At 61.2% G+C, this 14,276-nt stretch overlaps 1 protein-coding gene across 12 annotated transcripts in view; it reads right to left on the bottom strand.

Annotated features, from left to right (window-relative positions):
* Positions 1 to 14,276, bottom strand: part of AHDC1 (AT-hook DNA binding motif containing 1) — a 61,768-nt gene that overhangs the window by 7,212 nt on the left and 40,280 nt on the right. For 8 of the 12 annotated variants that reach the window (XM_058304032.2, XM_058304027.1, XM_058304031.1 and 5 more), the window contains 3 exons: positions 13,593 to 13,769; positions 8,576 to 8,690; positions 3,051 to 7,982 (listed from right to left, as the gene is read on the bottom strand). In XM_058304032.2, the coding sequence (XP_058160015.1) occupies positions 3,094 to 7,908 (4,815 nt within the window). In that variant the 5' untranslated portion in view covers positions 7,909 to 7,982; positions 8,576 to 8,690; positions 13,593 to 13,769 and the 3' untranslated portion in view covers positions 3,051 to 3,093. Of the gene's footprint in view, positions 1 to 3,050; positions 7,983 to 8,391; positions 8,430 to 8,575; positions 8,691 to 13,592; positions 13,770 to 14,276 lie in introns of all 12 variants that reach the window. The other 4 variants (XM_058304029.1, XM_071217609.1, XM_058304033.1 and 1 more) reach the window with 2 other exon arrangements.

Genomic DNA, 14,276 nt, shown 5'->3' with positions numbered 1-14,276 from the left:
CTCTGAGCTTTCATCTTCTAATTCACATTGGGAGGACACCTGCCTTTGCTCGCTGTTCCCACCATTTGGAATGCTCTTCCCCAAGTGTCTGTGTGCTCAGATCATGCCTTTTCAAGGTTGAGGTCAAATGCAGCTTCCCCACCCCCCCCCCCCCCCAGAATTGCTAAATCTACTTAAAATGTCAGGCCCAGAAAGAGTTTTAGGGATCATCCAAGCCAATCCTTCCTTCTGCAGATAGGGAATTGGGGCCTTAGAGTGGAGAGAGACAGCTCTGGAGGGGGGCAGTACTGGGTGCCAATCTTGGCCAAGAGTGGGTAAGTGCCACAGCTGTTCCTGTTCCTCCACACTGATGGGTGGGGGGGCACATCCACACCCCAGGCTGGTGTGCAGAACCCGGAACAAATGGAGGCCCCTTTACTCACCAAAGTGGTGGTGGTGGTGTGGGGGGGGCGGGTTTGACTTCTGCCCCCACTCCCACCTTCCCAATGCACAATCTTTGTCTCTCCCTGATTCTGCACACCTGCCACTTTCTGCTCTGTGTACTTGTTTTAGCTTCCTGGTGTGGATGGTAAACTCCCTGAGGACAGCGGCCATGTCTGCCTTGTCACCCCAGTGTCTGGCATCGGGACAGGCAGGGAGGGGCTTGAGATGCACCCAGTGTCAAAAGCACGCACTGCCTGTTGGTGAATGAGCTGAGTAGTGTACCACCCTCTGTTGACAGAGCAGCTCCCTGTATGAAATCTCTCCTTGCCACTCTCTCTCTTCCCCATACTCCCAACTCTGCCTCACTCCCACAATGATTTTAATCAGTCCCTGGCCTAAAGGAGCTCGTGCACCATCTTTGATAACAAAGGGAGGAAGTCCAACCAACATCTTGATCCAAGCCACCATTGTCACTTGCCTGGACTGCTGCAGCTGGGCTCACTACTCCGACACTTGCCCTGCTCCAATGGGACCCTGGTATTCCTGCTGAAAACTCCTCAAGGCTCCCTATTTCTCTTGAATAAAGTTTGAACTTCTTCTAAGGCCCTGCAGGATTCTGGTCCTGCCTGCCTTGCCCTGTCACTTAGCATACCTGCCTTCCCATCAGTTCCTCAAAACCGAGCTCCTTCCTGCCTCAGGGCTTTACACACTGCTGTTCCCTCTGTCCAGGATGCTCTTCCCACTCCCTGTAGACCTCCACTCATCCTTCCGACCTCAGCTCCTCTCCTGGCCTCTTATCTTTCTATCTCTTGCACAGTCCTTCCTGCAGTTTGATTATCAAATGGTTTGTGTCATTCTGTTTACTGTCTCTCCCTCTAGACTGGAAGCCCCCTGAGGGCCAAGAGCTCATAGGTGATGGTCATGGCAATGCCCCCCATGCCTGGCATGCAATGGGGTGCTGGACAGATGTCTCTAGAACAGCTGAATGCATCGGGTTGAGGATAGTACTGTCAACTCCCAGCCCTGTATGAGGCGTGGGGCCAGAATGTGGGGCTGGATGGCATCCCAGTTTCTCCTGCGTTCAGGCCTCGCTGGGTGGTTCCATTATGCATCTCACTGAGCTGTGACCTGCCTGAACACCCAGCCCCCACAGCCGTTCATTTTCCCACCCAGAGTCTGGGAGGAATGGTTTTTGGATTATTTCACATTTCTGGATTATCCTTGAGATATCTCCCCTCCAGTGAGAAGGATCAAGAGTTTGACATTTTAAACCATAAGCAGCTTCTCCCTGGCCTGCTTCAGATCTGCAGCTCTGCTGCTTGCAATGAGACACATGGGGAATGGCAGGCCATTTTAATCTCTTGGCCTGGCTTCATTAGGAGGGAAAATATGCTGCCAAAAAAAAAAAAAAAAGTTGGGCCCATTGTCTATGCCATGCAGAGTTGCACGGGCCTATGAGATTATCTAAGTCAGTTTCCTTGAACAGATGAGAAAACTGAGGTCCACTGAGGGGCAAAGGCTTGGCCAAGGACATCTAGCAAGATGGTGGGTGACTAGGGAATAGTCCTTTCCCAGGTCTCCAGACTCCCATGTGCAGTCCCTTGCCACATTCAGGCACCTGGCTAATAAGTTTCCACTGCTGATGGCTTCAGGACCCTGAGTCACCCTGGCCTCAAACGGCCTCTCCAGAACAGGACGGGGCTTTCCAGAAGCCGTGCTACTGCCTTCAGCTTCTCAGGGAAGAGAAACTCCTGGGAGGCTGCGGTGGCAGCAGAGGGTGAAAGACGGGGTGGAGGGGATCAGACCTGCCCCCAGCCCACCCCATACCACCCACCATGTCTGGGCCAAAGTGGGATCTGATGGGCTTGTGATAGCTATTTCTGGAGCAAGTTGTTCTTGCTTTTACAGTTTTGAGAACAGGAAAGGACACTTTGGCCATTTTGTAAAGCCCCCCTGCAGAGGGTGTGACCAAGCTATGCCAACCACACCCTCAGCCTGGCCCTGGGCACAGAATGCATCTTGAAATGAACTAAGCTCCTGGGGAAATGAGAAGGCCCAGTAGGATCAGGAAAAGCCATGGGCCCCACCCTGATGGGGCCGCGAGGGGCAGGGTTAGCACTCTGGATGGGTCCTGCTTGGAGAAGCATCTTGTCCAACATGCTTCTCCCTTCACAGGAGGATGCAAACGCCCTCTTGTGCAAGAGGTCAAGTGGTGAGTGGGTGTTTCCTGGGACTCAGGGGGTCCTTGCCCAGTACCAGTACCAGCATGGACAAGGGAAATCAATGCTTGCTGAGCCAAACCAGGTGGCCAGATCCAGTCTGTGGTCCCCTGGCCATTTCAATAAGCGTACCCCTTGAACATCCAAGTCCCCTGCTGGCTTCCTCACCCAGGTACCCCATTTCCCTCCCCCAGACTCCCTAACATCTTTTCCCAGGCTGCTTCCTGGACCCCTACTCCCCGTTGTTGGATCCCCAGTCTTATCCTTAAATCCTGCCTACTTCCCCCGTTCATCTCTGCACCTCTTGCCCTTGTCCAAGCTCTATGTCCTCATCCCCCAGTCCCAGTTGCCACCCGTCCCCTCACCCCCCGAGGCCTCTGCCCACTGTACCCACATCCCCAGACTCACCCAGGAACAAAACCTCACGGTCCAGTCGGCACTTCAGTTGGCACTACAGGGAGGTGACGGTGAATGTGTCCTCGGGGTGAGGTTCTGCCATGGGCCCCAGGAAGCCGCTCTTGGGGCCCCCACCCAGGCCAGGATGCGCCTGCGGCATAAAGCCTGGATACCTGTAGGCGGTGTCCTGCAGGGGCAGCAGCGAGTCCCTCGGCACAGGGGACAGGGTCAAGTCACTAAGGAGCGGGCAGCCATAGCCAGCAGCAGCTGCAGCGGGGCCACGGGGTGGGCCGGGTGGCCGGGCCATCTCTAGTGGCTCCTTGTCGGCCTTAGGGGTGGACGGTGGGCTGGCCAGGTGTGGGGCACTGAGGCACGCGGCCTCCGTCCTGCCCAGGAAGTCAGCTAGCAGCCCTGTGCCCACCTTGCCCTCATAGGGCGGGCTGCGGGCGGCTGAGCCCGGCGGGTACCAGTACGCCGTGCCCTTGCAGCTGGGGGAGTCATAGTGGGGCTGGCCCAGCGGCAGGTCCCGGCAGCTCAGGTGAGCCTGGGCTGCGGCCGCGTGGCTCAGGCTGGCCCCCTGGAGCCCATGCTTGAGGGGCTCGCAGGCGGCCAGCTTTGTGGGCGGCGGCCGCAGCTCCTCCTTGAAGCCCAGTGTGGGTGAACAGGTGGGCGAGTAGGCCTTCTGCAGGCCAGCATCAAACACCGTGGGTGGGTGGGCCAGTGGCGGGAAATGCTTGCTGTCCAGATCAGGGGCACCGAGGCTGGGCGAGTCGCAGTGGAAGCCTTGGCCGAAGGTGCCATCAGAAGGTGTGGATGGGTTCATAGAGTAGGGTCCCATGAAGTCACAGGGGTCTCGCTCCCCCACACCAAAGGCCCTCGACTGTGAGGGCAGGGGTGACATGCTGCTGTCCCCACTGTAGTAGTCCAGGCCGAGATCTGGGCTGTCCTGGAACAGCGGGTTGACAGGCTGTGGCTTGGGGATGAACTTGGCTTTGGCAGCCGCCCCGCCCCGCTCCTTCTTGGCCGAGCAGGCCCCGCCACCCCGTCCACCCCTGGGCTGCCGGGGCCCGGTGCTCCGTTTGGACGGGTAGCCTGAGGCAGCAGCCGAGGCCGATGATGGGAAGCCCAGGTGAGAGGCCTCGAACAGGTCCACCTTCTTCCGCCGTCCACGGCCCGGCTTGGAGCTGCTCTGGAAGAGGACGCTCTGGTTCCAGTTGTAGCCGGGGGCGGAGGAGGCCTCATTCCAGTCCATCATCAGTTTCTCCAGGCTGGACAGGCTCGACTGGCCCTCACTGCTCGAGGCCTCGCTGTTGGCACGCCGAAAGCCGCCGCCGCCAACCGGCTGATTGAACTGGGTGCTGTCGGAGGACGACTCGGAGAAGGTCTCGGACACGGCCGTCTGCTGCTTCACCTTCTGGGGCGTGTAGTTGGAGATGTCCAGGATCACGTTGGGCTCGCTGACATGGCAGTCGAAGCCGGGATTGTAGAGCTGACTGAAAGCCTCCGAGGCCCAGTCCAGGCCTCCGTAGCCCTGCCGGAAAGGCCACTGAGAAGCCCCCGCAAACTGCCGACAGTTCTCGGGCGAGGGCTGGAAGGAGGAGGAGGAGGAGGAGGCGGCAGAGGCGGCGGAGGTGGCAGAGGCTGTGGTGCCCTTGGGCACCATGTAGCCACCGGGTGAGACGGTGCTGGCCCGGCTGTCACAGCGCAGGGGCGTGGGAGCTGAGCCCGAGAAGGGGGCCCCCTCGGAGCTATTGAAGAAGGAGGCCTTGCCGGGCGGCAGGCAGGGGCCGCCGGTGGGCGGTGGGGCATAGCCGGCACTGTGCGCGCTGCTGGGCGAGGCGGGAAGGCTGTTGCCGCTGCCGTAGGCGAAGCTGCAGTCCTTGCTATTTGCGCAGTCTTGGCCCGTGAAGGGCTTAGCCGGGGCGAACACGCTTTGCCCAGCCCCGTAGCCACCGTACTGGGGAGGGTAGGTGCTGGCGGGCGGGTGGGTAGTGGGTGAGCGGGCCACGGCCGAAGGCGGGGGAGCCAGCTTCGGAAAGGTCTCGGCTGCCCGGCAGTCTGAAGTGGCCGGGGTCAGTCCATAGCTCGCTGCCCGGCCTGGAGGGAAGGTCTGGCGAGTGGGCAGGACAGGCTGGAAGGAGGGGTCCGCCCCAGCCCCACTGCTGCCCACTGCCACTGGGCTGGCCTTGGTTCCCCGGCTCGGGAAGGCGGCCAGGCCTCGCTGGCTAGGCAGGGCGCTGGTGGGGGGCCCTGCATAGGTGCCCGATGCCTTCCGGGACTCGGGGCGGGAGGCCGAGAGGGCAAAGTCCAAGAGGTCGGAGGAGTCATCCGAATCGAGCAGCGAGCGGAAGTAGCCGGTGAAGAGGTTTTGGCGCTCCTGGCTGAGCTCCGTCTGGCCCGAGGGAGCACCCGTGCCGTAGTAGCTGCCCCGGCCTGAAGTCCCACTCTCCAGCCCGGAGGAGGCGAAGGCCCGGGCCTCTGTTCCCTGGAACCCACAGTTTCGGCCCGCCTGCCCGCCAGGGTGCCCATGGTGAGGGGCCCAGCCACCCCCCTTGTCTCCAGCCCATTCAGCGCCCATCTCCCCAAAACCTGGGCCACTGGGCACCTGCTCTGGGAACAGAGTCCCATTCTTTCGGGACCGTCTCTTGCGCTTGGGCTTCCCAGTGGCAGCATCCACCTCCCCCCGGCCCCGTTTGCGTGGGTGTCCCAACTCAGTGAGGCCGGGGCCCCCGATCCCAGCAGCTGCCACTGCCACCACCTTCTTTTTCTTGCCAATGCCCTCGAAGAAGTCACTGAAGGAGCATCGGGCTGCCTTGGCCGCATGGCCCCCGCCACGGCCCCCGAAGCCACCGGCTTTGCCACCCCGCCGCCGGAAGCCCTGCACGCGATGCAGGAAGTGGGAGATGCTCTGGGTGTCAGGTGCCTGGTGCACCGACTCGGGCTCACTGGGTGTCCAGCAGCGGGGCGGCGAGCACCGCCCGGCGCACTGGCTCTGGCGGTTCAAGAAGGCCAGTTTGGCGAGGACGTCAGAGTACTCAGCTTTGCTGTCATTGGCGTCCGCTGCATAGGACGGCTGTGGGGATGCCAGCTTCTGCTTCCGCCGCCGCCGCTTCTTCACCTCCGGCATGGCCAGGGTGGCCGCTGCCACCGTGGCCGCCTCGGCCGTCACCACTGCTGGCTCCTTGGGCTTGCCGGGCCCCAGCAGCAGGTTCTTCGGAGGGCGTCCACGCTTACGCTTGAGAATGATGGGCATCTCCCCGGGGGGGAAGACCACCACCACGTTCCGCCCGTTGTTCTTCATCTTTAGCAGCGGGGTGGGCTCTGCGGACACGCGCAGGCCCAGCTCCTTGCCCTCCACGCTCAGGCTGCTGCTCAATGACGACACCTTGTACGTGGTCTTGTTCCGCCGCCCCAGAGACACAGGGATCTTGGCCATCTTCACCACCATTCGCCGCACGCCCCGACACTTGCCTTTGCGGGTTGGAACCATTGGGGGCTGGGACAATTCGGGCTCCAGCTCTGGGACAGCTCTGGGACTGGGACTGGGGCCTGGCAGGGCAGGAGGTGGTGGAGGTGGGGGTGGCGGGGCCTCGGCCAGGGCGGCCACCAGCCCTGTAGGCATAGGCAGGGGCAGCAGGCGGCCCTCGGGTCCAGCGTCTGCCTTGCGCCCCCGTCCAGCCTTTCGCCGGCGACACAGGATCTTTGGCCTATCAGAGCGCCGCAAGGCGTACTTGGGGTGACCCTCTGGTCCAGGGGGGCCGTGGGGTGAGCACAAGTCCAGGTGCAAGGGCTCAGCTAGCGGGCAGGGCCCCAGGGGCTGCTGGGGCTCCAGGCAGCGACCAGGGACATCAAGCAACTTGGGCAGGGGGTCGAGTGCCTGGGGGTCCAGCAGCTGGGACTCCAGGGAGTCAGGCAGGGTATCTAGAGCCTGCAGAGCCAGGCCCGGCAGGCCCAGAGGGTCAGCAAGAGGCTGCAGGGGTGGCAGCTCCAGAGCCTCCCCGAGCGGCTCTAGCGCCTGCGGGTCCAGGAAGCGGGGCTGGGGGTCCAGGAGCTGAGGCTCGGGCTCGGGCGATGGGGGCTCGAGCGCCTGGGCCTCCAGCAGCTGGGCCTCGGGGCAGGTAAGGGAGGCCAGCTCACTAAGGATGTCGGCGTCAGCGAGTTCTGAGTAATCAGGGCCGTCTGGCTCGGGCTCCGGGGGCAGACCGGTGGTGGCGGCCGTGGCTCCGGGACTATGGCCTTGGCCAGGCTGGGGGCTGTCCCTAGGCTCGGGCTCAGGCTCGTAGAGGGGGTGGCTGGGCCGCTCGGCCTTGGCGTGGGGGGTGGCCCGCTCCTCGGGGCTGCGGATGCTGTTGGCCAGGCTGGGAGAGGAGAAGAAGCTGTACTGCAGGTCACCGGGCGGCGGGGCGGGCGGGCGGCTGAGCCGGAGGCCGCCGCAGTCCAGGTGCACGCCGCTGTGCTGCAGGTCCTGGGAGAGGCGCGTCAGGTCCTTCATGATGTCGATCAGCTGCACCACTGGACGCAGGTTCACCCGCCCGTTGTCCCAGCGGCGTCGGGAGCTGCTGCTGTCCCCGGCGGGTGTGGGGCAACGGGCCTGTGAGATGGGCCGAGCTGCCCGGGGGGGTAGCGGGTCGTCCCCCTTGGCAAGGACTGGTGGGCGCCGGGTGCTGGGGTCCCGGCGTGGGGGTGGGCGTGGGTTTTCGGAGAAGGTGTGGGCGAAGGCCTTGTCAGGCGGGCTGGCGGGAGGCCGGGTAGGAAGCAGGGGCTGGGGGGTGGGGGAGCCGCCGGGGTAGTACTTGGGCTCCCGGAGGTAGTCAGGAGAGCTGCACACGGCACTGGAAGTCACCACCAGGCCCTGGGGCTTCACACGCATCCTGACCTTGTCCTCCGCGGGCCACCGGGCGGGGCCGGGGCTGACATGAGGGTGCGAGAAGCCGGGACCAGGACCTGCCGGGCAGGACGGGCAGCAGGTCCCTTACTGAACCCCAAGTCCTCGTCAGCCTCCCAGATCCTCTGGGAGCCCCCACCCTTCTTCTTCAAGGCTTCACCCCCCTGACCAAGTCCAGTTTCCTCCCTAAGCTCAAGCGCCTTGTGGGCCCCTGCCTTCTCCAGATGCCGAGAGCTCAGTGAACCCCTCAGCAGCCCCGGTTCCACCCCCTTCTAGAGCCTGGCTCAGGGAGAACAGGACTCCTGCTTTTGAGAGGGAAGGCTCTCAGCAGGGCAAGTGACCACTGCAGATCACACTTAGGGGCAAGGACAGGCTCCTGCCAGAGGGTCAGGGACTTCCTTTCGAGGGCCTGGACTCCCTCTTCCTTGCCACCATCCCCAGGGCTCCAGGGGAGCCCTGGCCACTCACCCTCGGCTCTGCCGCCTGTGCTGTCACACTGGAAATCTCTGTGGGCAACAAGGCAGGCAACAGTTCTGAATCCCCTGAATGGTCTGGCGGCCACAGCTCAACCCCTGCCCACCTGCCCCCTGGCCCCGCCTCCCCCAGGTGCCCAGCGCCCCCGCTCTCCCTCCAGTGCACACACCCGGCTGACCTGGGAGGGAAGGGGCCCCCGGGCCTGGGGGCTCTGCCAGTCGCTGGCTGTCAGCTGCGGGTGCTGGGGAGCAACTTCTTCGGCCTGAGCCCAGGCCTCAGGGTGTGGACAGCGCCTGCAAAGGACCATGGCAGCTCAGGTTTAGTGAGCACCTACTGCGCGCCCAGGCACCATTTCATCTCACGCTTCAAACCAATCTTCCTAGGTAGGGGCTACCAAAGATCCCATTTTGCAAATGAAGAAATGGAGGCTCAGTGATGAAGTGAAGTAACATCATTCATTCATACACTCGGGGCTCGCTCTGGAGGGCCTAATTTGCACAACAACTGGATAGACAGCTGGGGTCAGGTAATCACAAATGAGTTAATTATTCGTTAATTATTCGTGGGATAAGAGCTGCAAAGAAGAGGTGAAGAGTGGCTGAGGTCAGAAGTTTAACAGTCACGCCAGGGAGGCAACAACAATAAAAGCTAACACTCTAGGGCTACTTCTCTGTGGCCCTGCACCATGCCACGCACTTTACATGGATTATCTCATCAAATCCCCCTGCAAACCTGAGCTCAATACGCTCCTTATCCCCATCTTTCCAGATGAGGAAACCATCTGCAGCGAGCACCCTGAGGGCAAGGCTTTCTGTCTCATTCACTGCTGTTATCTCCAAACACCCATAACAGTTCTGGCCTACAGAGGTGCTTCGAAATGTATTTGTCAGATGAATGAATGAATGAGTGAATGACCCTCTGTCCCCTCCCGACTCCCGGCCTCAGCCCAGCCCCTGCTATGTCCTCTCCCAGCCCTCTCTAGTTCACCTTCATAGCACTTACCACAACTGTAATCGATTGCTTGTGTGACTGGCTGTTTACAGAGAGTCTCCCCGCCACAGGAGTGCGGGCTCTTTGGGGGCAGGGACTGCGTCTGCCTTGACCACCACTGTATCCCCCAACCCCCAGTGCTGGGCCTGGGCTTGGGATGCTCCGGATAGATTGACTTCTGGTCAGGACAGCTGAGACTTGAACCCAGATCTCCCTGCTGTCCAAGGGAGCCTGAGGAACCTGGGCCTTGGCTGGCCCCTGGGGGCTGGGATCTTGGGGAGCGGGGAGTGGAATAGGCCCTGACCACCATTGGGGTCTTCAAGACTGACCCCAACCGGTGCCTAGCAAGCTGGCCCTGACCTGACCTCATGGCCCGCCGTCCGCAGACACGGGCAGACTCTCAACAGCTGCCGTCCAGCCCTGTGCTGTCAGGCCACAGGAGGACTGCGGGCCTGACTCAGGGACAGGAGGGTCTGGAAGGGGCAGCAGTTTGCAATCTACAAAGCACCTCCACATATGAGAGCTACTGAATCTTCACAGCAACCCAAGAGGCACAGTTCCTCACCTCCGGGTTACAGGGGAAAGTGGCTCTGAGCAGTTGCGTAACTGCCTGAGGTCATATAGCTGCTAAGTGGCAGGATTCCTAATTTTGCCCTAAGCCCAAAGCCTCCTTCCACTCCCAGCTCCTGCAACTCTCCTTCAGCCACTCCTGAAAGCATTCCTTCTAGAGCTGTGATCTAATTTAAGGCTGGGAGGAACCTTAATATCATCTCACCCACTGGCTTCCAAACCCTGGGACTGGGGGAGCCGTGTAACATTCCAGATCCCCAGGCCTGAGGCCAGGGGAGTCTGACTCATAGATCTGAGGGGACATCTGGGAATCTGTATTTATAATCAGCTCTCCCAGTGGGAACACTGGTCTAGATCAACTCACGTCCCTCCCATTTTAGAGACGAGGAAACTGAGGCAGGCAGGACGAGGGAAAGAGTCTATGCCCAACCAAGGCCACAAAACGTCACGGGAAGGGCCCTCCTGCTGCTCATCCTGGCAGAGCATTCCTTTCTGCAGGTCCCAGGCCCCAGCTCTTCCTCACTGGCCCACCCACTCACTCATAGGTCTTGCCCCCTGCCTGGCTGTAGGCCCGGGACTGCCCCCCCACCCCACCCTCTCTCTGCTCTGAGAACTTCACCACCTCGGACCTTGCAGGGAGAAGGACCTTGCAGGGAGAAGGACGTTGAAGGGAGAACCTCCCTGAGGAGGGAAGGCGCTCAGCTCTGGACCCTGCAGGCCTGCTTTCTTCTGGAACGGCTGACTCCTGGCTCCTAATACCCACTTTGAGGTGCCCCCAGAAGCTGCCCTCTCTCCCCTGCCGAGAATGGGGCTCATCAAGCCCTGCTCTGCACACATTCCCCTTGGAGCCTGAGGGTGACATCTGGGCAGAAGAGAAAAGCCTCCTCCACACAGGGTGCTTCTGCTCCACCCAGCCTGGAAGACCTCTGGGCACGTCCTTGGGCAGGTCTCCTGATCCTATCCCCTCTCCACTCTTGCAGACTCCAGGAGCTGAGGGAAGCAGCTGGCTCCCCTTCCCCACCACACCCCAGTGGCCATTCTCTTGGTCCCCTCCCAAGGGTACCGCCTAGCCCTGGTCTGCAAATGAAGTCAAAAGGGTCCTTCTGTTGGTCTGCTTCTGGGTCAGTGTGTCTGGGCCCGCCCAAAGGGACACCAGCTGGCTGGGAGGGAGCCGGGGGCCCCAACCTGCTGTGCACAGTGCCGGGAAGCGCCAGCCCACATCCTTGAGTCCCCAGCCCCACCCTCCCCACTGCGGCTGTGACCACCCCACCCCTTCCCCAGCCCGCCTCCCCCTCCCCCACCTACAGCCTCCCAGGGGAGCTGAGCTGCCAGCCCCAGCTCTCACTTCCGGCCTCATGACCCTCTCTCCAGCCTGCACACTCCTCCCCCCACACCGTTTCCCTCCCAGCCTGGAGTACAGGCCCTGGGATGTTCTCAAATGGAAAACACTGCATCAAAGGAGCTGTTTCTGCGGGAGACCTTCCCCTCCCCTCCACCCCCTCCCCTCTGGGGGCCTTATCGCCCAGGGCCTGCCCCCTCAGGAACTGCTCACCACCCTTCCCAGTCTCCTCCCCTTCAATCCCTCACTCACCCAACTGCACTTTAAGATCTTCCAACTTGACTCCAGCCCAATATCATGACAAAAAATAACAACGATGCAAATGATAATGGCAGCTGTCTCTCATTTGGCATTTAACTGGACGCAGAGAGGTTAAGTTATGCCCTTAAGGACAAACAGCCATGGGCTGGAGGAGCTAGAGGCAGACTTTAGGTTTGCTGGGCTCCTCTAATCCAAACTGTCTCTGGCCAGGGAGCCAACCGCTTCCCATGCAGCCTCTCCCAACTGTCCTAGTCTCAACCACCAGTTTTAATTTTTGACTTCCATTCTATCTCCTTCCCAGCTTCTAGTCACCCCTCCCACCTCAGTCATCCGGATGCACTACCCTCCCTCACCACTAGGTGTCCCCTTGGAGCCACTAATGCCCCCATGGGGAGCAAGCCCCGCCCCACCCCCTGTAGCCATCAGGCTCCCCCACCCCACAGCACAGCACACCCCACCACCCCACCCTAACCCCAGCCACACAGAGCTCCTTTGTGCAGCCCTCGCCCACCCCCTTCCTGCCCGGAGCAGGGCACCTGGCAAGCAGGTCTGCCCTAGCCCTGCCCCCTGCCAGCCCCCTGTCCTGGGTGCCAGGTTATGTGGGGGCCGCCAGCTTGGCAGGACGGAGGGTCACTCTGCTGGGCGGCCCCCACTTCCTCCCTCAGAGGTCACTCAGGGACTGAGTCTCTGGCCCTGCTCCGCCCCCAGCCCCTCCTGCCCTGGGCCCTTCCAGACTCCTGCCCTTGTCTTTCCTTCTGTCTCCCCAGGACTCCCCTCCCCCGGCCCCACCAGGCCCCCCTCCTCCCAGCCTCTCACCAACACCCCCCCACCGCCTCCTTCCCCTGAGAGTTCCTTGTTCCGCCCCCTCTCCCAGCCCAGGTCTGAAGAGCTCCTCCTCCTGGAAAGTTGCTGCTGGAAAGGAAGTGACTTCAGCGATTTGGCCACAAGGTTGGGCACTGCAGAGCCCGGCTTGGCTGGAGGCTCACCCAGCCCGCCCCTAAAGCACAAATGGAGCCACGGGCACCCAGACAACCTGTGTACACACACCATCCCATCCCAGTGTAGCTACACACCGCCCCAGAGTAGTCAAGTTCTGGCCCACACTACCTCTCCAGGGGACGATGCTCCCTGCACACATACAGTGTGCAGGCCCAGTGTGGCACATGTAACACCTGTTCATGCCCTGAACCCCACACACTCACCACCCAGTGTCCCACCCGGAACCCTCAGCCACCCCGCAGCCCCGTCCTCACATGTAACCTTTACACACAGAGCCCTCCCCGTACCTGCCTGCACCCAAGCCTGAGTCCTTGCTCACTAGTACCGGGTGCAATCACAGTTAGGCACATGCAGTCCTGCAGCCTCCCACAGATGTACCTCCCCACCCTCACAATCTCAGCAGGCCCCACCCCCAGACTTCAGGCCCCAGGAATCCTCCTCTGGAAGTTGGGTGGGGCCCCCAGGAGCTTCCCGGAGCCTGGAGGCTTCATGTGTCAGTGCAGGGAGTTGCCTCTGCAGAGCAGGGCAGCCCCACCTGGCCTCTGTGGCTCCTGAGCCTGGGTGGGCTAAGCTGGCCTGGGAATAGGGAGGTGGGGCCCGCTCTGGCCCTGATGCCCACCCTGTCCTGTGACTGCAGCCAGCATACCTGGACTACCCAGGCCCCCCCGGCACCTTACCTAGGCCTGCCTGCCTCAGCTTCCCCACACTCCAGGAGCCAAGGTCCGGAAGCAGCCGCACACCTCAGGTACTCTGGTTTCCATCTCTGCCCTGAGTTCTGGTCACTGTCACAAGCCCCTTCTCCTACTAGTTCTGTCAGGTCATCAGGGTACAGGGAAGAGTCCTCAGGCTAGGAGGCAGGACCCCAGGGACATGTTACGCCCACGGGCCTCAGTTCCCCTTTCTGGAGAGGGGGGAGTTTGAATATACTGGGCTAATACCTGATTCTCTAAAGAACCTCAGCCGAAGCTGGGAGGGGATTCCTCCTGGGACTGCGAAGCAAGTCCCTCTGACGCCCACTTTCGCCCCAAACACTCACCCAAGCAGGCTGTGCAGACAGCCCCGCTCAGCAGGAAGGGCCTGTCTCTGCCAGTGTCTCCAGGGTGGTCTCTGCTGCAGCCTGGGCGTTGCCCCGCACCCGGGGCCCTCTACACGCACTCAGCTGGGCGGGCTCTGGGGTCCAGGCCGATGGGTAGGCAGGCAGGCAAGCTCCCATCTGTGGAAGCAAACACAGCACCCCAGGTATAAGCACCAACAGGAGGCGCTGGTGAGAGGAACAGGACGCAGAGGTACACGGGACCAGGACGCTCTCAGGTGGGGTTCAATCCGGCTCTAGCCTCATCCCATCAGGGAGCCTGTCTCTTGGCACTCAGGCTCCTACTGGGAAATGGTGTCTTTATATGTAGGTAAAAGCAGGCCCGTATATGCGTACGTATATATGTACGCTTGGGAGTCAGATGGTCCTTGGCTCAATCCTCAACTCACCTGAACTTTGGGCAAGTCACTTAATCGCCCAGGGTCTCAGTTTTCTCAACTAAAAAATGGGGAGAATAAGCTCCGGTCCATGGGAGGGGCGCTCTGTGGAAGCTGGAAATGCTAAGAGCACATTTACAGCACAGGTGTGAGGTGCCATAGCCTGTGTGACAGTGAGTGCAGATTTCCATGAGGGTATGTATGCAGATGGCATTTACCCTTCCCTGTCAACTGGTTATGGCTCTTGTTT

This window comes from Dasypus novemcinctus, chromosome 9, assembly GCF_030445035.2.
Source record: "Dasypus novemcinctus isolate mDasNov1 chromosome 9, mDasNov1.1.hap2, whole genome shotgun sequence".
NCBI classification, from domain to species: Eukaryota; Metazoa; Chordata; class Mammalia; order Cingulata; family Dasypodidae; genus Dasypus; species Dasypus novemcinctus.
Note: the sequence above shows the minus strand (reverse complement) of the source record. Positions and strands in the feature narration are given on the sequence as shown.